We start from the raw sequence: 23,002 nt of genomic DNA on the forward strand, positions 1-23,002 counted from the left end.
ATATCCAATTTCCATTTAGGTGAATCAGGCATCGATATTATGTCTCACAGACTATGCAAAGTCTTTCCTAAAAGTACCTTGTTATTAAGACCACCTAGCAAAGACCCTCCAGCACCATGGGACTTAAATTTCATCTTATCTCATTAAGATTTCCCCCCGTTTGAGCTAGCATCATCTTGTGAACTTAAGTTCTTTACATGGAAAACTATTCTCTTGATAGCAATTACCTCTGCTAGAAGAATGTCAGAGCTGCAAGCCTTGTCAATAAAGCCCCTCTACTTGCTTTTCCATAGAGACAGGGTGTCCTTACGAACAAACCCTTCCTTTTTGCCAAAAGTATGCTCAGAATCAAATTTGAACCAGTCTATAGAGCTGCCAGTCTTTTACCCAAATTACGAGAACAAGGCAGAATACATGTAACATCAACTGGATGTACATAGACAGTTACGTTTCTACTTACACAGGACTAAGGACTTCAGAAAGTCTGACCAGCTATTTATCTCCTTTTCAGATTCAGAGAAAGATACTTCAGTCTCTAAGGTAACACTTTCAAAATGGCTTTCAGAGTGCATAACTTTCATCTGTAAGTCTCACAATAGGAATCTTCCCAAAAGAGTTTAAGTGCACTCTACATGAGCTATTGCAACCTCTTCCTCCTTTCTGGCTAGACTACCAATTGATACCATTTGTGCTGTGGCAACGTGGGCAAGACCACATACCTTTATCACTCATTACAAAGTTGATTTGGCCTCCAGGAACAGGGCCTCTTTTGGTTCCACGATTCTGAAGAATATTCACCCTTGAACCACCCAAGAAAGATGGTGCTAGGGACACTGTCCCATCCTAGTAAGAATGAAGACGAGATAGGACAACACCACATAAAATAAGTTATGTATTCACCATAAAGTTCCACGTGTGTTGTCCATCTTCGCCTTCATTCTTACATCCCACCCTCCATTCCCCCGGCCATTTTTACTCCTAGAAGACCGAGCTGGTTCAGTTGCATAACATTATTCTCTGGCCTTCTTAATTGGACTCTGATTTATTTAACTCTGTTTATTTCTGACTACTGTTATAGCTGCAAACAAAATCTGGGGAGGTTTCCTGATGCATGCTGGGATAGGGTTTAGCCACAAGCTGGTAAAAGACCGTGAGCTTGGATATAAAGGCTGAGTCAGATCCAAGGATCGGATCCAAACCATCCTAGTAAGAATGAAGGAGAAGATGGACAACACACATGGAAAGTTATGGTGAGTACATAATTTCTTTTTTACTGTCATTGCAGCATTCATCTCATTAACATGTTTCACCTTGGTTTTGTAGAGTAGGTTTTTTCCAGATGTTTGTTCAGTGCAATGATTGTTGTTTTGTATTGTGCAACATAGCTTTCTCAAGTCAGTTGCTTTGTTGTAAAATGTAAGGCTGTGTGTTTTATTTTTTACATAGCAGAATTTAGATAAGAGCAGTTCAATATCTGTACCAGTTTACCAGTACCTTTTTTCTTTTATTGGTGTTTCCCCTAGGTCTCACGAACTTCGTTCAAAAGTTCTTTCATTGCAGCTTCTTCTGTCAATTCTTCAAAATGCTGGACCTATTTTCAGAACAAATGAGATGTTTATCAATGCTATCAAACAGTACCTGTGTGTTGCACTGTCCAAAAATGGAGTCTCTTCTGTGCCAGAAGTCTTTGAGCTGTCCCTCTCCATCTTCCTTACCCTGCTGTCAAATTTTAAAACTCATTTAAAGATGCAAATTGAGGTAATGGCTTGTTAAAAGATCTTAGTATTTTTATTACTCCTTCTGTGCTTTGATTAATTAATGAACATATTTTTATGACTATCACAATCTGATTTATATCTGGCAGAAAATATGGTAAAGCTGGAATAAGCAAAGATTGCTGAAGCATGTTGTAGTTGAAAACAAGATCTGATCGCTGTCAATTACTTTTTTTCCATCTGAGCACCACCTATTAGAATTTTGGAGGATTTGCATAACAAGGACTCTGTGTCTTTTCTTGTTTAAAGCTATATAATTTTGTCATAGATTTGTTGTGGGAACAGTGCTAACTAATAAGAACATCAGTAGAAGCAGTGGTTGGTGTATCTTTTGCCAAGCAATCTAAGATACTGTGTGTGGTATAGCTTCCCAGTGCTGATGTTCAATGTTAGGTTACTGTTGCAGTAGCCTAAGTTATTTGGGTTATATCTTACCTGGGATATGGCCATTGGCAACTTTCAAAACTTCAGAGCACATACCACTCATGCTAACTGCCAGGGGCTCAAACAGAACCACAAAAAAGAAAGTAATTTGTGCACCAAAATCTTCAGAGCTTTCTTGACTCACAAGTGTACCCCACCGTGGGCTTGGTACAACCATCAGTCTGCTAGTGAAACTTCAAGGCTGAGCAGGTAAGTACCTTGCTGGGGAAAACTTTTTGCAAATTCATTTTTCTAAAAAAAAATATTATTCAATTATTTTATGCTAGGAAAATTTTTTTTATGGACTGTCATGACTTGTATGGAAGTTTTACTGGGTATATACTTGTATGAGAAAACTGGGTAAAATCTGATCTGAAGTTGTCAATTTTCATTCTCCAAACGATGAATTTGGATCTGATTTGTTGGGTTCAACTTGGCCATTGCTAAAGCTTGTGGCAACCAGAAACTCTCAAACTTCTCCCTTACGCACAATACACCAGCCTCAATTATGTCATATCTCGTTTGCCGCTCCAGTGAAAAGACATAGTCTGTTTCTGCTCTCAAGCTTCATAGAGATAAGTTATGATTATATTCACTATATTCTTATTTCTTTGCTGCTGATTGTATTTCTTATCTGAAACCATACTCTACTTTTCATCTATTTAGTAGAACCTTTGTATTTTTCTTTGTTTCTTTGTACTTGAGTACACTCCTGATAGCGGTTGTTAGTTTCCCTCCCTCTGCCTTGGTATTTCTTGGATATCATTGTTGGTATTTTCATTTTCCCCTTTTTTGCTTCTGCCTTAAAAAAAAAATCTTTCTCTCTGTCTACTGTTTAGACTTTTTTTTCTAAAACTTCTTAGCACATCAGTAAAGTCAGCAGGGTTTAAAAAATGGGTGTGGTTATGCGTTTATTGTTTGGGCCCTCTTCATTTGCAAGAGGACTGCTCTATTTGCCACAGTTTCAATCCACGAGCTTTAGGGGAGAGGAAAAACAAGCTCATATTGAAAGGCCTTCTTCCCTCCTCTTTTGGAAAAGCTGTTTCTGAAGGTAGTTCAAAAGCCAAAGCGAAGAAGTCCTCTTCCCTGAGACTCTCTTCTTCATCTTCTACCTCAGATTCCTCAAGAAAAAGATCTGCAGAAGATCTGGACTCAACCCTGGATCATAAGAAATTGAAACTTATGGATCTGAAGGCCTCAAAGTCATCTGATCTGACTGTTTCCAAACAGGTTCCAACAAGCTCTAAGTGGATTCCAAACTATCAGATTCACTATCACCTAAAATGACATTCAAACCTTTACCTAGATTAAGGTACTCTCCTTCACTGAACCCTGCCCAGATAGAGTATCTTCACCTTTTTTTGGAGCACCCCAGATCTCCATCTATCTTTTTTGCTCATTCTTCCAGGAGCCTAACTGAAGAAGACTTGGAGAGACTGGTGAGGAATATCCTCTTAGGGAAAGAGTGGGGTTCCCCTCTGTTCCTACCCCTCTGGGTCAGGAGATCCGAATGTCTTCAACTACCCCTTTGCAGGTTCCTCCTCTGACTACCTCTGTAACATCAGAATCCCTGGGTCTGAGTTATTCAGAGCCATCAGTTTCATATCCAAGAATATCTTTATCCTCAGATCTGAAGTCATCCCTGAGAGTTCTGGTTCCTTTGGATCCAGAGAGCTCCCAGAGCTGTAGTGTGCATGTTGGATCTGGGGGTGCTGAATTTGGCTTCTGAAATTTTCAGAGCTGTCTGTCTGCACCTAGGAGCATTGGCACTGAGCAGCTTGACTCTGGCTTCCACCTCTAAGGTCTTGCCCTCAGAGTGGAAGGGGACTGTGATACAGAAGGATGCCTTATTGGGTCAGATGTCCTCTTCTTCTCTGAAAAGAGGGTCTTTTCTGCTCCGGCAGGTCTGGTGAAACCACCCCCCTGATCCGAAGTCTTCCACCATGATGACCTAGCATTCAGAGCCTCAACAGCCCATTCCACTGGGACATCCAGTACAAAAGCCCCAGGCTCTTGCTCAGGGAATTGTAATTTCCTCTTCAGATACCTCCAGAGAGCATCCCACTGAGGAGGTCCACAGAAAGAGGACTTGCAAGAGGAAGCACATTGATTCCCTGGAGGAATCCATCACTGAGGATGCAGATTGTGATGAGGGCGAAGGGTCCCCACAGTCACCTCCTGAAGATGTCTGTTTTGGTGACATCGTGGAAATCTTTAAAAAGAGAGGTGGCTGGATGCCCAGTAATCTGACACCTGAAGAACCAGTTCTCCTGGAGGATTTTGGTACTGGACCCTCTAGCTTCCTGGATGACTCCACCCTCTGATGAGCTCATTGATGTAATCTCTTGGCAGGAGTGGAAGGATCCATACACATATTAGAACCCATTCCTTGGAGAACAGATAGGATAATGGCACCACCCACTGACAGGCAGTTCTGGAGTAAGAGAGTTCTTGGGGATGCCATCGTCATTGCAGCAACCACCAAGAAAGAACTAGCTGATGAAAGTTCTACTGGCCATCCCCCAACACAGAGTTGTGAGCAATAGACAGATTTGGGAAGCATGTGTACACCGCATCCTTTTGTGCTGAAGTCTTTCAACTACTTGGCACATTTTGCCAAATTACAAATGGATTTGATTAAGGAGTTATCAAATAACATTTCGGGTGCTGTATCTGAAGAAGTTCAGACCTCTGTAACTTCCCAAGTAGCTACTCTTCAGTCCTTCTCCAATTCTTTCATGAGATTGATCTCAAACATAGCAGATTTAACCTCAAGAGCAGTGGGTTCAGGCATTTCTATAAAGTGACATCCCTGGATGCACCTTTGTGAGTTTGCGGAGCCTTTCAAGTCCTTGACCCTTCAACAAACCCTTTCAAGGAATCAACAAGGTGGTTGGAAAATGTGGTTCAAAAAGTCTCAGGGTCCTTTCCAGGACATACGTGTGGAGCAGGGTCCCCCAGGGGCAGAGGAGGGACTTTGAATGGACACTGCTGTCCATGCATCAGAAATGGCCCACAGAACCAGGCCTTGAGAGATTCGTTCTTTGACAAACCTTACCAGCACTCCTGTAGGGAAGCCTGATTGCCCACCTCTGGAGGCAGTTGGGGACGATTTGCCCTGCACCAGAGAGCCTGGCTAGATGCAGCAAAAGATACTTGAGTGCAGAGGATTATTTCCAGAGTATATATAATACCCTTTTCCCTTCCACCTCCACTTTTAAAAAAAATCCCCAATGTTCCACCCAGTCAAAGGGAACAAGCAGCAATTCAGATACAAATGCTGCTAGAAAAAGAAGAGTCATCCAAGAGGTCCTGCCAGACCAAGTAGAATCCTGAACTTACTCAAGGTTTTTTTTAGTGCCAAAGAAAACAGGGGACTGGAGACCAGTTGTGGATCTCAATGAACTAAACAAGTCAGTTCAAAGAACCAAGTTTCAGATTGTCATGGTTCAGTCCATTCTCCCCTTTCTGGGCAAGAACAACTGGTTGTGCTGTATAGACCTTCAGGATGCATACTATCACATAAAGATGAACAGATGGTCCAGAAGGTTCTTACACTTCTGGCTGGGAGCCAGTCATTATCAATTCAGAGTACAGCCCTTTGCCCTCACCACAGCCCCCATGGGGTGTACAAAGTGCACGGCAGTAGTAGCAGCTCACTTGGGACTGCAAGGATTCCAGGTGTTTCTGTATCTAGATGACTGGCTCATTACCACTGTGACCAGGCATCAACTCATACGTGCAAGAGACAAGGTTCTTTTGACTTGCTCTCGTCTGGGGATAACTATAAATTATGACAAAGCTCATCTCAGAGTTTAGAGTTTATAGGTGCGATTCTGAATGCAAAGACAACCACTGCGTCCCTGCCATTACTGAGGGTTCAGACTATGAGATTTCACGTCAAAAAGATAATCTGCAACACCTCAATTTTGGCCTGACTGGTCCATCAAGCTCTGGGATCAATGTCAGTGGCAGTAACTTTGGTACCTCTAGGCAGGCTTTATTTGAACATTTTGCAATGGATGCTGGCTGCTTAATGGCCGATTCTTTATCAACTTATGTCATACAAGATAAGAATTACTCATGCCTGCAAGAGAGATCTAAAATGGTGAATTTATTCAGACCAGGTTCTTCAAGGTTATCTGTTCATTTCCCCTCAGCCCAAGGCCATAGTGACCACAGACGCTTCCTAGCCAGGTCGGGGGGACATTATCCAAGGAAGACCATCCGAGGCACCTGGTTCCCCATGGAGGCTAAATTGCATATAAATGTCCTAGAGATGAGAGCAGTGCTGTTAGTGTTCCAGGCATTTCAGAATGCTCTCCCTTTGGGGACAATTGCTCTACAGTCAGACAACATGTCAGTAGTCTAGTACATCAACAAACAGGGAGGAATGAAATCCTACCCATTGTGTTGAGAAACTCTCAGAATGTGGCAGTTGGCAATCTCTTCCAACTGCTTTCTATTAGTAATGCACATTCTGGGGAAATCCAGTGTAATGGCAGACAAATTGAGCAGGTGCATTCTTCTACTCCATGAATGGTCCCTCAGCAAGAAAATTGCAGGCAAGATCTTCTGTCAATGAGGCCAGCCTTGCTGCAATCTGTTCGCTTCACCCCCGAGCAACAAGTGTAGCAGTTACTCTGCCCTAATCCCCCCGAGGGGGAATCTCGAAGGGATGCTCTACTTCATGATTGGCACCCCCCAGTGTCCTGTACGCATATCCCCCCCATTCCTTTAATTCCCAAATTCCTTCAGAAGGCTTCCAGGTTAAAGAGCAAAGTCATCCTCATTGCTCCTTATTGGCCTCAACAAATTTGGTTTCCCTTTCTTTGGCCTCATCTAACTCGACCACCTTGGTTTCTGGGTCCAACTCTGGACCTTCTGTCTCACCCAGCAGACATGATGCACCCACATTTGACAAACCTCAGGCTGATTGCCTGGCTTCTCCCAATTCCATTGATAGTCAGGCAACCAATGCTGTCTTCCCCTGTCCATCATATTTTGATCATAGGAAGTTACTAGCCTAATGGCCCTAGGGCCCTTATAAGTCTAGCCAAGTTCTACCCTTATTTCCAAGATCAACACCTAATGCCTGTGTCCAAGAGGGATACAGGTGGAGCCCCCAGGATGAATTTATGGTTACCTATCCAGTTGTCTAAACTGCGTTTGAAGAGGTCCAGTGAGGTGCCCTGTTTGACATGAAGTGGGAGTCTGTTCCAAAGGTATGGTAACCTCTGGGAGACAAATCTGTCCCTTCAGCGGGTTCTATTAATGTCACATACCAGGTTAAGTTCTTTAGAGCAAATAATGCATGTACCATTTGACTTGCAGATATGCAGCATTTCCAATAAACCAGGGACAGAGATTGTCTTGTATGCAAGGCAGAGGTTGCCTCTGAGTAGTTGTATGAAACAGAATAAAGTGACAGTGATTTCAGGCGATCCACATAGCACAGATGCTGAAGACTTTGAATTTTCTTTGTGAGGAATCTTTGTGGTTTCTCTAATTGCTGCAGGTGCCTGGAAAGGTACATACAAAAATGGGGCATTGTACTCAATTATTGACCTAATGAGGGAAGAGTACAGGGAGGTTATAACTTTTTTTTTTCTGGAGGCAATGCCCTTACTTATGAGATGAGCAGTATAGAATGCCCTTCTTACCACTCTGGAGACATGGTGATCAAAGGTAAGATTGCTATTAACCTGTCTGCCAGGTCTCTTCCCACTGAGTGCGTACTTAGGGTGTTGCTATTGATGTGGTAGTTAGCAGGAACATCGTTCTTACCAAAAGAGATAATACATTTTTTTGCATTCAGTTTAAGGCCATGACTTTGGCACCGATTGTTTGTTTGTGTAAGACCCTCTTGTAGGATGTTGACATCATTTTGGAGATTCTATGATCACTCCCAGTTTCAAGTCATCAGCAAACTTTGTCAGCCACAGACCTTTAGTTTTTGCTTGTACTTCGGAGAAATAGATTCCAAAAAGTAAAGGTCCCAGTATTGATCCCTGTGGAACACCACTGGTTACGGATCTGCTGTCTGATGTCTTCCCATAAATCTTCCACCAGGAAACTGTACTCTAGCAAATGGAAAAGATTTGGTTTTTTGGGCTCAAAAACATAACACCGAACCTTTTACAGCCCCTATACATAATATATTGGATTTTTTGTCACATCTGTTTGATGAAGAAGCTAGTTCATCCACAGTTAGAGTCCAGTTAGCAGCAATATCAGATTTTCATACTGGAATAAATGAGCCGTCTGGAGCATCTCATAAGTAAAGCAATGCGTTTTTAAGAAGCATTCTGCTTTTAAGGCCTCACTTTAAAGATGTTCTTCATGTTTCACTGTTGCAGTCATCACATTTGGGTTATCTGCTTGCAGTAGCCCTCAGTCGGCCTGATTTTCAAAGTCTTGGATCCTGCATCGGATGCTGTCTCATCTTCCATGATGTCAGGTAGTCAGGGGTATAAAGCATGCAGTCGACGTCATTACATCAGTCTTACTTGCAGTGTGATGGCTGAAGCAGAAGCAGTTTGCAAGTGCTGGTTTGCCAACTCCTGAAATTTTAATTTTCAAGTTTCAAACCGAAGTCTTCAACTAAGCTAAGTACCCCGTTGGGGAACTTTTTCTTGCTATAATCCAATGTCAGTAAAAGTTAACAATTGTATTTCTTGTGGAAAGCAAATACCTCATAAAGATTTTCTTTCGTACTGCATTCCTTGCTTAGGCCCAGACCACAACATACCTCTCTGTCAGTTTTGTACCTTATTCAAACCTCGAACTATTCGTCGTCAGTTTATTTATGCTTCTAAATATTTTGGTACTCTGTTCAATTATCCAGAAATGGCTTCGGTAGGCCACCCGACTACCGACATTCCAAAAAAATGCAAAGATAAAGACAGAGACAGACCGCATAGGTCCAAAGCTGCTGACAATGCTTCTCCTAAGCTAGTCATCATTTCGCCTGTACTCAGTGAGGCGCTTTCGCAGCCCCTAATACCCACTACTTCAGATTCGCAGGCCTCTACTGAGACCCATTCGGAGTCCGGTATGCCGCGAGATGCTTCTTTGACTGTGGAACCTGCGGATGTCTCTACCTTGGATTGGTCCGGAGCCGCTGTGCAGGCACCGGCTTCTGAGGGTGTATTCATGCCTACTAATTTGAATATTAAACCAACGCCATCTTCTTCTCCAAGGCCTAAAACTCGATCCATGCCGAGAAAACCAACCCCCCAGACCGCATGGTCAGGCCCCTATGCCTAAAAAACAAATGATAAGAATGGCTGAAGACCTTATTACTCTAATCAGGGGAAGCCAACCTTCCCCTTCTAAGAGACCTAGGACTGATTTTCCTTCTGAATCTTCTGATCAGGACTCTGAAATTTCTGTTTCCTCTGATGACCAGGACTTACCCTTATCTACCTATGAGGATTATGATGCAGAGGACTCCATTCCCTCTGCTTCCCCTCCAGAGGATTTCTCTCTTGGTGAAACCTTGCATACTCTTAGTTAGCATTTTTGCTGGGAAAGCCAGGATTACTCTGACTCCAAAAAGAGGCTTAGGAATTTCTTACTCCTGCCCCAACACAGGCCTTTGGCCATCCCTCCTGTACTGGACATTGTTGATGATGTCTTCTCAGAATCTAGCCTGGCCCCTGACTCTTTACCTCCTGCTCCCAGAAAACCTGATAGGTATTACAGGGTTCCTGACTCTCACAAGTTCCTCTTTAAAAATCCTACTGCGGATCCTGAGACTATTTCACAGGGACCCAAGGGCATTAAGGCTACGACTGCCAAAAATCCTACCCCCTCTGATAGAGATTCCAGGGTGCTGGATAGATGGGGTAAGAAGGTATACACTTCTGCAACCTTGGCCATTAGGGCCTTAAACTGCCAGTTTCATATGTTAAAGTATCAGCAGCATATTATTGGATTGCTCAAACAGAAAATGATGTTGATTCCTGACTGTACTGAAAATAAAGATATCCAGGATTTAATGCATTCTGCTGAACAAGTTGGAAAACATACTTTGCAATGTGGTTTTGATTCATTATCGGCATCTTGCAGGGCTGCTGTCACTGGGTCTGTACTTAGAAAGCATGCTTGGCTTAAGGAGCAATCTTTTCCAGATCATGTTAAAGCTAAATTGTTGGATGCTCCCTTAAACCTAGACTGCCTGTTTGTCAACAAAGCAGAAGTAGTACTTAAAAAGATGGAGGAAAAAGCTAAATCTATGCAAACTGTTAAGGATTTCCTGCAAGTACAGCCTCCCAGATTTAGTAGGCATTGGCCCTCTAAGAATTGGTCCTTTTCTGCCTCTTCCAGGCCTTCTCAGTCCAAACCCAGAACCAGCAGAACACCCAGGCTTCAGTCCCAAGGTACTCACAGGACTAAGTAGTGGGGGGCTCCCACTTCCAAAGCAGGAAATAGTAAGACTCCCCAGTATGGTAAACTGTCTCAATGACTTAACTTTAAACCTTCCAAGCTCTGCACAACTGACTGTTCCTTTAGGGGGAAAAATTGCCCTGCAGGCAAAAAATTGGGAATTCATTACCCAGGACAAATGGGTTTTAAATATAGTTTCCCAAGGATACAGATTCCACTTCCACTCCTTACCATCCCAAACAGTTGGCCAGATCTACCCCAAAATCAGTGGGCAGAGACTCAAAAGCAAGTTCTATCTCTTTTAAGCATCAGGGCTATTGAACCTTTCCCAGAAGAAGAATGGGGACAAGGTTTCTACTCAACTTTTTCTGGTACCCAGAAAAGACAATTCCTGGCGTCCTAAACACATTTTTGATGATCCCAAAATTCAAGATGCTAACTCTTCATCTTCTGCTTCATATGCTAGGCAAAGATGCCTGGTTGGCAACACTGGATTTAAAGGAAGCCTACCTGCACATCCCAATAAGGGAATCTTGCAGAAGATACCTACGCTTCAAAGCAGGCTACATGCACTATCAGTTCTCTGCACTGCCCTTTGGCTTTTCTACTGCGCCCAGGGTATTCACAAAGTGCCTAGCTCCAGTAATTGCATTTTGCAAGCAAAGAAATATTCAAATATACCCATACCTGGATGATTGTCTAATTCAGGCAGAAAGCCAGAACATACTATTAAATCATCTAGCATTTGTAAGGAAATTGTTAACTTCTCTGGGGTACACCATAAACGAAAAGAAATCACATCTTGTACCCTGCCAACAAATTGTATTCCTGGAAGCAAGCTTGAATACAACTTCCCAGATGGCCTACTGTACGCCAGAGAAGCAAGTTCATTTGACAGCCTACTTCAAACTACTGGCCACAAAGACCCAGCTTTCTGCAAGGAAAATACTGCAAGCCCTGGGGTTCATGGCCTCCTGCATTCTACTAATTCCATATGCAAGACTGCATATGAAGAAACTACAGTGGTGTCTAAAAAGCCTATCGTGTCAGCATTCTCAGGATCTAAAATCAATGATTCCTATCATACCTTGTCTACAGATAGAGTTCCTTTGGTGGGCAGAGGCCTGCCACCAAAACAAGGGACTGCCATTCACTCTACCCCCTGCTGCCCAAACCCTAACAACAGATGCATCAGACTATGCATGGTGGGCTCACTTGGCAGGGAAGTGCAATCATGGCAAATGGTACCAAAGTCAAATGCACCTGCATATCAATCTAAAATAAATGTTAGCTGTACAGAATGCTCTGACAGCCTTCAAGGACTACATTCTTCCAGGACAATTATTGGTAAAAACGGACAGCACCACTGTTATGTGGTACATAAACAAGCAGGGAGGAACCCACTCATATTCTCTCTGCAGACTAACCATGGCTCTGTGGAACACAGCCTTGAGCTACCAAGTGCACCTACAGGCTCAATTCCTGCCAGGAAAACTAAATACACTGGCAGATGACCTAAGCAGAAATCTCATGGACCTACACGAGTGGAAACTGGAACCAAAGGTATTCAACATGTTGAGAAACAAATGGGGGAGCCCAGAGATGGACCTGTTTGCCTCCCCCCAGAACTACCGATTGGACAAATTCTGCACAAGGACTCCCCACAAACAAGCTTGGAAAGTGGATGCCCTGTTCTTCACCTGGCAAAACCTATCAGTTTATGCATTTCCCCCTCTGCCTCTCCTCTCCAAGGTACTACTAAAGATCAAACAGGACAAACCAAGGACAATACTGATTGCACCAGACTGGCCACGCCAACACTGGTACCCCTTTTTGCATAGTGTATCACTGCTGGCACCATGGCTCCTGCCTCAGACTCCTGCCCTGCTGTCCCAGAAGGAGGGCCAGATTCTGCACCCACAACATCAAACCCTGAACCTGGCAGCCTGGCTAATTACCTGATCTCTCCATTACCATCCCTCAGTAAGCAAGTGATGGATGTCATTCTGGAGGCAAGGAGGCCTAGTACTAGAAAATCCTATGCTGAAAAATGGAAAAGATTCTGTTCCTGGAGCCAAACTCAAGGGATGGGCACAGCAGTGCCCAATTTACCTCAGATTCTTCAATACTTAACTGAGATGCTTCACAAGGGTCTTTCCTTTTCCTCCATCAAAATTCATGCCTCAGCCATTTCAGCTCATTACAATACAATACCACCCCTCTTCTCTCATCCACTGCTGAAGCAGTTCCTCAGAGGGGCCAAAAACTTAAGGCCACCCAGGAGAGCCCCTACTCCAGCCTGGGACCTTAACTTTGTACTGGAAAAGCTCACTTTACCTCCTTTTGAGCCAGCTGCAAATGCAGAGTTGAAATTCCTTTCTTGGAAAACAGACTTCCTTCTAGTTATCACTTCAGCAAGAAGGGTGTCTGAATTACAGGCTCTCATGGCAGTGGAGCCTTTCATTATCTTTCATGCAGACAGGGTGTCCCTCAGGACCAATCCCTCCTTCATGCCCAAGGTGGTATCCAGTGTGGCCCTTAATCAGTCCATTCATTTGCTAACCTTCTTTTCTAATCCACAGAACAAAGGGGAACGAATACTGCACTCCTTGGACATGCACAGACAATTTAGATTTTACTTGGACAGGACTAAACCTCTCAGGAAATCTGAACAGCTGCTGGTTGCATTTGGTGCAGGGGCAGAGGTGAAGGCCATTTCAAATCCAACCATTGCTAAATGGATAGGCCACTGCATTCATTTCTGCTATAAGCACCATGGAAAACCTACCCCACAGGGGATAAGACCACATTCAAACAGGGCTGCATCTACCTCTACAGCCTTTCTCAGAGGTGTCCCTACCAGGGACATCCTAGAAGCTGCTACCTGGCGTTCTGTACATACCTTCACCAAGCATTACCACTTGCCAATTTTTTCTAAATCCAGAGCTGGCTTTGCCACTGCAGTCTTGCAGGGCCTTATAGCTGGCCCTAATGCTGCCTGATTACCTCCTCTTATCCTTAGCTTTGGGAATCTACCCAAATTTGATGACTGCAACAGTGAAACACGAAGAACATAGTACAGTTGTGTACACTTACCATAAATGAAGATGTTCAAGTGTATTCACTGTTGCAGTCCTGTTTACCCTCCCTCCAGCCCTCTGACTTCTATTGACTGTACCTCTATTCTTGTTTGCTATGCTTAAAGCTTTTTGGTGTATTTGCTTTTTTGTTGGAGGTATAATCTTGTATATAATTGCTTCCCATTATGGGGGCACCTGACATCTGGGGCAAGAAAAACTGATGTAATGGCGTTGGCTGCATGCTTTATGCCCCTGACTACTTGATGTCATGGAAAATGAGACAGCATCCGATGCAGGACCCAAGACTTTGATAATCAGGCCGACTGAGGGCTACTGCAAGCAGATAACCCAAATGTGATGACTGCAATAGTGAATACACTCGAGCATCTACATTTATGGTAAGTGTACACAAATTTATTTTATTTTATTTTATTTTACATTTGTTGACCGGGCTAGTCTGGCTGGATACATGTCCATTTTCAGCAGAGGCCCGAGGAGAAAAGCTCCACTATATACTAAGTACATTACATAAAAAAATTTACTACTCTAAGATATAGCTAAATCAGAAATTACAAAAACAAAAAGAATGAAAGATAATTTAAAAGAGAAACAAGTTTACAATATGCAGTTCATTAAATATCCAAATGTACTTTCCTACTCCTCCTTGGAACCTGCAGTTAGTGCTGCAGTATGTTACTCAACACCCATTTGAGCCCGCAGCTACCTGTGACCTTAAATTTCTTTAATGGAAGACAATTTTCTTAGTAGCCATTACTTCGGCCAGAAGAAAAATTCAAGGATTATCCTCAGAACATCCATACTTGATTTTTCATAGGGATACTTACTTTACGTACCAATCCATCATTTCTTTGAAAGGTGGTGTCAGAATCCAGTATTAATCAATCTATTGATTTGCCTGTTTTTTCCCCCAAATTTTACAAAAAAGGTTGAATATGCGGTACACTTGCTGGTTGTCCACAGGCAGTTGAGTTTTTATTTGAATAGGACCAAAGATATTAGAAATCCCCATACATTTATTATTCATTACAAACTAGAGCTGGTCTCCAAAGGAAGAGCATCTTTTGGTTCTGTAGTGCTCAAAAATATCCATCCTTGAGTCCATCCTGGAAATTAGGTAGCTGGGGACTCTGCCCCATCAGTTGTGGAATGATTGAAAATTGACAACTTCAGATAAAGAAGTTACATGTTCACCATAATGTTCCATCTGTGTTGTCCATTTTCATTCTTCCTCAGCTCCCCTCCCACCAACCCCCATCTTTAAAATTTCTGTAAGAATGAGTACTACGTGGCCTGCATGCCTTATTTATATATTTATAAGACTTCATATATGGCTTCTCTATAGTAATGATGATAATTTTCATTGTTCACTTTCCTAAGCAACAAAAAAGATCTGAGGTAATTGGGGTTGATGCATTGTGGGTAAGGGTGAAGCTCGAGAATTTATGATTGCACAAGCTTTAGCAATGGCAGAATTGGATCCGATGGATAGGATCCAGACCCATCAGTTGAGGAAGAATGAAAATGGACAACAGAGATAGAATGTTATGGTGAGTACATAACTTCTCTTTTTTTCTACTTATTTTGTACATATTGTTCATAGAATTCATGTTTTAGGGGCAGAATATTGTGCGTTTTGGGACTTTCATTTAATTTTTTAACCTCAAACTCATCATTTTTCTGTCAGGAGGTTTATAGACTCTCACAAGCTCCACTACTCATCTTTCACGCTTCTTTTTCAGTTGAACCATGGAGCAGTTACCAGTCTCCTTGGTTCTTCCTTGCCCTGTCCACAAGAAGAAGATGAAGAAAATTTATGGGAGGCTTTGGGTGTCAGGTTAGCTCCCTTGCTGCCTCAACAACGAATAGGTAACTCTGCTCTGAACTTGGTTCCTTGGACCACACATTGATGTATTTCAGTCTGTCTGGTGTAGTTCCTCAGGAAGCTACCAAGGACCCTGAGTTAGACACATCTTCTGCAAGCTGTAGGGTTGTCCTCTCCAGGCATGGGAGAACTACTTTTGTTAATCCTAGAGGAAGGGTTGGGTGAAGGTTGCATAGCCAGGTTAGGATGCATAATTTGCATAATAGCTCTCCTACCATAAGTTGGTATTTTTCCAGGGAATCTCCCGGGAGAAGAAAACAAGAGTTAAGCATATTACTATGGACAGGAAAGACTTGCTGGAATTTGCTAAGGAGTTAATTTCTGGTTTTAATCTTTCAAATCCTGATTCTTCGATCAAATAGGAAAAAGGTTTTCCCTCACATTCTTACCCTGACTTTAGTCAGAAGAACAGAGAATGGAGGAGGGGAAGTGGTTCTTCAGTGAGCTTCATTTCAAGCTGAATATTTTGATTCTGAGGAAAGTGTTATTTTGGATTTCCCTCCAGAAGAGCTATATTTTTTGAAACGTTAGCTAGAATGAAAGAGGTATTTCAGAGGGAACAAAATGAAATCCCAATTTCCCAGCAAAGTTTTGCCATGCTAACTTGTTGAAATTTTTTTCATTGAATGCCTTAACTGTGTTTGTTTCATATGTAACCAAACACTGTTTAAGTGGTTTTATGATTCTGCTGATACTGTCTCCAGAGCTGCTGATACAGGATTAATTATGAGAATATTACCTTGGTTATCTTCTTAAAATTTACCAGTAGATTTTAAAACTAAAACTCAGAATTAAAATTTTTATCCTGAAAGATGTTCAGTTTGGCCCTTTTGCTACTGAGATATTCAAAGATTTGATGAAAAGGACAAATGATTCAATGGGTCACAAAAATTTTCCAGCCCTCCTTTTCTGTGTTTAATAAAAGACTTTCATTCTAACTCAGTATCCTTTTTCAAAAAGCAGTTTAAGCAGCAAGGTGCTAACCAACAGGATTTTAAAAAGCAATGACAGACCCCAAAAAAGAAAAGGAAAACCTCTCAGAACAAGAAGCAGTCCAAAAAGTCAGAATGACTACTTGCTTCTCAAGGTTCATTCCCTTCCCACTGTGCCTGTCTACCTCTGTCTATGTCTGCATCTTCCCAAGTGGCATCAGATTATCTCAGATATCCAGCAGAGGTACACATGGTGATGGGGAGTTCCCTTCCCTTTTCTGGGATTCCTCCTTACCCTGTAAATCAGACATATGTTTCCTCCAGTTTGGAGCAAATGTTGTATGTTGTCTCGGGGGGGGGGGGGGGGTCGTCTCAGTTCAGATGGGCAAAGGTTGTTTTTATTCTTTGATCTTTCAGGTGCCATAGAAGGAGGAAATTTGGAGAGACTAGTCCTTAGACTTCTCGTTTTTATCTCACTCTCTCTCTCTGTCAAGGTCCCAAAGTTCAAAATATTTTCCCTTAAAACCCCTGTTGTCTCTAATTTTTTTACTCCATTTCTTCGTAACATTAGACTTAAAAGATGCTTTACTATCACGTTCTTATTTGCAAAAACTTCAGATGTTTCTTAACGATTTTCTGTATTTGTCTTACTTTATCAGCTCTCTGTATTTCCCTTTGGTCTATTTACTACACTAAAGGTTTCTACAAAGTGTCTGGTTCCAGTAATTGCTTACTGCAGACTTCAAGGCATTCACATCTTTCCATATCTGGATGATTGTGTTATGTTTGCAGATTTCTTTTCCAGTTATCAAAACTCTCTGATGTGTCAAGAAACTCTTGTTCAGTCTGGAGTTTTAAGTGAATTGAAGAAGTAATCTGCCATCCCTTTACACAGAATAGTTTTTCAGAGTTGTGTTCTGGATACTTGCTTAGGAAGTGCTTTTCTTCCATTGGACAAAGTACAATTATATAAATAATTTTCCTGAGCTTTTCCAACCAGACAATGGAATTTGCTAAGTAATTTCTCAGGATTCTGGCTTTCAAGGCTTATGTGATTATCATGATTCCCTTGACCAGACATCACATGAGAAAATTCAGTAGTACCTCAGGTCAGTCTGGCCTCAGCATTGTCTTTTCAGACTCAAGTGCTGGGGTTTATGAAAAGGGGAGGTACTGTATGGGTGGACCACATATCTTCTCCCTTCCATATTCTGTTCAGTCTGCTGCAACAAATGCTTCAGACTTTGCTTGAGGGGGGGCTATAATAAAAAGGGGTGAAAGTGGAAGGTCTGTTGGTTAAGCATGATAAAAGCTCATCAGTATCAAAGAAATGTTGGCAGTAATCAGTGCTTTAAAAGCCTAATTCTTCCCTGGTCCCCAGGACCTGTACATGTTATCACAGGCAGTACCACGGTGATGTGATATGTAAACAAACAAGGAAGTACCAGGTCTAATCCTCTCTGCAGACTTGCCATAATGGTTTGGGAGGTGGCAGCTCAGCTCAGACTGACACTTCTGACTGCATACATTCTGTCAGAGCAAAATATTGTAGTAGACAAGTGGAGCAGGGCCAGGACAGACCCTTGCAAATGGAAATTACACCTGGGGATCTTCCAGGAATTGATTCACCTGTGGGCAACACCTTAAATAGTTCTGTTTGCCTCCTTTCAAAACAGACAGTTAAAGAAATTCTGCTTCAAGATTCCTTGCAAATGTGCCTAGAAAAAAGATGGTTTCTCATTCCCATGGGTAGAAATGTTCCTGTATGCTTTTATATCCTTTGCACTGTTCCAAGGGTTCTTCTAAAGATTCAGAAGGACTCTCCAAAGATAGTGGTGGTGACTTCCCCTATTCTCCCTTCTTTTGAAATTGAGCAGTGGCATTTACCAATGAGTTGTTTGATGTACCCCGGCCTGCCTGAAAGCATTTCAGTTGACTGCCTAGATGATAGAGTTTTGATACCCTTTAAACACTTTTTTTTCTGAGGACATGCAGCAGATACTAAAGGAGGCTAAAAAAACCCTAATAGAAAGTCATATATATATATATATATAAGTCAAATAGATTTTCTAATTGGTGCCATTCTAAGAACCAGGACCTATTAAAGCCCAGATGCCTCTGGTTTTAGATTATTTGTAAGAGTTATTATCTTCTGGTCTTCCTTACTCTCCTGTCAAGATTCATCTCTGCCATATTTGCTTGTCTGCCCTTCACTTTCTAACTGTTCTCAAGTCAAACATTCTTTGAAGGAGTTTTATATATTATGTACTGGCCAATCAGCCCATTCATTCCCTTTTACAGGGGTTGAGGGTTAACTGTGAGGGATAATCATTTGTAAAACTATAGGAGCTGCTGGTGTTTTTTTTTCTAATGCCCTATAGCTCCCACCTGCAAATTCTTGGCTAAAAGAGTGGAAGGGAGTGAGCAGTGAACTCACTGTGCTGGACGTCCCTCACTTCTGCAAGAACATTAACAGTAAGCAGTCTGCCCCTTCTTTCAGACATGGGAGGTAGTTTTCTCAATCTCCAGTTGAGAAATTACATCTCCGTATGTGCTGTCTGAGCACAAACTACCCTCCGAACAGAAGCAGTGAATGGTCAGTGCCCCTGCACTCCTGTTCCTCACTGTTTGGCATGTCAAGTGCTGAATCTTGGATGTCATGGTCACAGTTAGGGCTGCATGTCCCTCTGCATCACAGAGCTAGGCATGTGTGCCTTTCCTTTGATGCTGGTATGGTCAAAAAAATTTAATTCTGTTCTCACACAGGTCACTTGTATTAATATTCATCACTGACAATCCAGTGCAACACCAGTGGTGCATTCCTGAGATGCCATTCTTCAGACAAGGTGTGAAACTGAAACCATATGTTCCTGATCTTTTACTGTTTCTAGTGGATATTAAAGGTCCCATAGCACTTGATGAAAAGAAAGGCTTTCCAGTATTTTCTTAAGTTACTTACTTATTTCTTGTAAACTTTTTTTTTCTGTTTCATAATTAATTGCATTATTGGTTAATCTTTTAATACACTGGAATTCATTTATAAGTTACTGAATATTTTACCAACAACAGTTCTCCGTTTTGTACATCATTTGACATAATTTGTTATCATAGCATTTTTTTCTGCTTATGTTGCATTCATATATTACTCTGTCTATTTAACAGTTTTACTATAATCAGTTTATGTATGTTCTAAATACATTCACAACTAATCTGATACAATCTCTTTTTCATATATGACAAATACTTTACAGATATTTTAAATATGATTATATTGTATGTTTTATTGTAAGAAATGTACTGGTGTGAAGGCTTAGATGGAACTGATCAGCTAATGTAAAAGTGGATAGAAGCATGTAACATTTCATTGTCCATGCTTTCCTTCATAATGCCATTTTGAGATGATAAAACCCACTTTGTGAACATTCTATCAGTTCATGACTTTTTTCTCTGGGTAGTAATGACATCTAGTTGGGGAGGGGTAACTGGCTATGTACGTAATATTTGAGGACTTTGTCCTATCTCTCATTGGTTCCATTTATAGAATCATCAGCCACTTAGAAGTAGCAGTTCTGTGGCTATTTGTTAAAAAAGAAAAGCTTTATTTTTTTTTCTAAACATTCTTATGGTCAGTTTAGATAAAAAAATGACTTAACACTCTAAAGAAATTATTTCCAGCTGTTTGCCAGTTTAATTGTTTAACAGTTTGGGGAGTTATTTTACAGATTTACATTGACGTAGCTGGTATCTGGTAACCCTTTGAAATGTCAGGACTGCTAAAGGGAGTTCCAAAATGCAGAGAATGAATCGCCAGAACAACAGACTTACATATAGTAGGTCTGAAATGCCATTTCTCAGAATATTCCCTTTTCTCCAAGGTATGGCGATGTCTGAATGGGTATGTGCAAGTTCATGAGGTGTGGGGATTTGCCCACCACATGGGAGGGTTTTGCATCTCCCTGCAAAAAGAAGTTTCAAGGAGAAGAGCAGTTTTTAGATTCACTCTTCTCCTGTGTGTTCAGTCATTTTTTTTCAGCTTGTCGACCCTCGGCATTTTGAGTGCCAACATTTAGGTTCATAGGTTGGTACGAGGCTATCTGCCCGAAGACATTTATAAGCCTAGCCAGAATGTGTTGGCTTTCGCCGCCCCCTTAGATTAGTTCCCTGTGCCTCTGTCCAGCAGAGCCACTGAAGTGATCCCCGAGGTAAACTTTCTGTTTCCCTTCCACTCGTCAAGGTTTCTTTCGAAGAATGTTAGTGAGGAGCTTTGCCTAATGTAGATTGGGATCTTGTTCCAAAGCATGGGAAGTCTCTGGGACAGGAATGTATCCCTCCAGCACGTCCTGTTTATTGTAGTGGTGAGGTTTAGATCTCTAGAGCATGTAGCTCGAGGGGATAAGGTTTTCTTTAGGTGGAGCATGTCCATCAATTCTGGGTTGGACATGGCCTTGTATGTCAGGCAGAGATCACCTCTGAGTAGGCGGTATGCAACCGAGTACAACTGGAATTTCTTCAGTCGAGCTGCATAGGGTATCTGCTTGAGGCCAGTGATCCTCTTGGTGAGGTACTTATGTGGTCTTTCCAGCTGTTGCAAGTGTCTTGTAAGATACATCCCAAATGGGGCGTTGTACTCTATGATGAGTCTGATGAGTGAAGAATAGAGGGGCACAATGACCTCTTTTGATCTTGATGCGAACCCTTTTGTGATGATGTGGGCCACATAGAAGGATTTTCTAACCGCTTTGGCAATGTGATTATCAGAGGTGAGATTACTATCTACTTGGGTCCCCAGATCCCTTATTACATCTTCCGTATTTAGGGGACTACCACTTATGTGGTAGTTTGTGGGTACTTTGCTTTTTTTCAAAGGGGATGACTATGCACTTTTTGGCATTTAGCTTGAGGCCATGATTTTGACACCAGGTGTCCGTCTCACTGAGACCCTTTTGGAGGGTGTCTGTGTCAGCCAGAGAGTCAATTATAACCCCTAGATGTTCATTGTGCATACAGCTGCAGTATTCACATATGGGTTCTCTGCCATCAGGCGGTCCCTCGGTCGGCCGAATTCCAAAGTCTAGGTCCGGCGTCGGTTGTTGTCGCTTTCTTTCCTGATGTCAGAGAGGCAGGATTATATAAGACACAGCCGACGCCATTTTCTTCAGTCTTTTTTGCCGCGCGGTGCCCGAAGCAGAAGCAGTTCGCAAGTGCCGGTCGGCCAGCTCCTGAATTCTGAAAAATTGGAAACCAAGTCTTCATTAAAGCTAAGTACCCGTTGAAACTTTTCTTGCCTCAGACCGATGTCAGAAAAAGTTAACAATTGTATTTCTTGTGGGAAGCAAATACCGCATAAGGATTTCCATTCCCTCTGCATACCTTGCTTAGGCCCAGACCACGATGTCTCGGGCTGTCGCTTTTTCGCTACTTTCAATAAATGCACTATTAAGCGTCGGGCAGAGTTCGCCCAACACTTTTTTGGTGCAGCCTTTGATTATAAAATGTCGTCGGAGACTCCGACTACCGTTTTGTCCAAAAAACGCAAGGACAAGGACCGACACGCGAGGTCCACGGTCCCCACCGACACCACGCTAAAACCGGCTGCACGTGGTCCGGTTCAAGGTCAGGACCCTAAAAAACTGAATTTGCCTCAGGTATTACAGTATCTAGCTGAGCTGCTGAACAGTGGACTTTCATTTTCCTCTATAAAAATCCATGCCTCAGCCATTTCTGCAGAATTCAACACGGATCCACCCTTATTCTCTCACCCACTCTTAAGACAGTTCCTCAGAGGGGCTAAGAATATAAGATCACCAAGAAAGCAACCAATTCCAGCCTGGGATCTTAATTACATTCTAGAAAAATTAACATTGCCTCCTTTTGAGCCGGCTGCCTCAACAGATTTGCAATACTTGTCCTGGAAAACAGCTTTCCTTCTGGCCATTACCTCAGCCCGTAGAGTATCCGAACTACAAGCCCTCATGGCTGTGCAGCCCTTTCTCATCTTCCATCAGGATAGGGTTTCCCTTCGAACCAATCCATCATTTATGCCTAAGCAGAAATATGACAGATCCACATGAATGGAAGTTACATCCTCAAGTGTTTACAAAGATAATCCAAGCGTGGGGGAGGCCAGACATAGATCTCTTCGCCTCCACAGGAATCATCAACTGGAAAAGTTTTGTTCAAGGACCTTTCATCCAAAGGCCTGGAGAGTGGACGCCCTTTCATTCAGTTGGACAGCATGGACAGTTTACGCTTTCCCACCTCTGCCTGTTTTGCCCAAGGTGCTCTTGAAAGCAAGAATAGACAAACCGAAGATGATACTGATTGCTCCAGACTGGCCAAGACAACACTGGTACCCACTCCTGAGGAGCCTAACACATATTCCTCCCTGGCACCTACCTCTAATGCCTCTTCTGCTGACTCAGCACAGCTACAAAACTCTTCACAGTCAGCTGAAAACACTCAATCTCGCTGCATGGAAAATCCCTTAATACCACAACA

At 42.3% G+C, this 23,002-nt stretch overlaps 1 protein-coding gene across 2 annotated transcripts in view; it reads left to right on the forward strand.

The window, feature by feature from the left end:
• Positions 1–23,002, forward strand: part of ARFGEF1 (ADP ribosylation factor guanine nucleotide exchange factor 1) — a 4,299,619-nt gene that overhangs the window by 941,033 nt on the left and 3,335,584 nt on the right. For both annotated transcript variants that reach the window (XM_044067163.1, XR_006364243.1), the window contains exon 10: positions 1,524–1,758. In XM_044067163.1, coding sequence (XP_043923098.1) covers positions 1,524–1,758 — 235 coding nt within the window. The remainder of the gene's footprint in view (positions 1–1,523; positions 1,759–23,002) is intronic.

Source organism: Protopterus annectens, chromosome 3.part1, assembly GCF_019279795.1.
Source record: "Protopterus annectens isolate FY-2018-M chromosome 3.part1, PAN1.0, whole genome shotgun sequence".
In the NCBI taxonomy this organism is placed as follows: Eukaryota; Metazoa; Chordata; order Ceratodontiformes; family Protopteridae; genus Protopterus; species Protopterus annectens.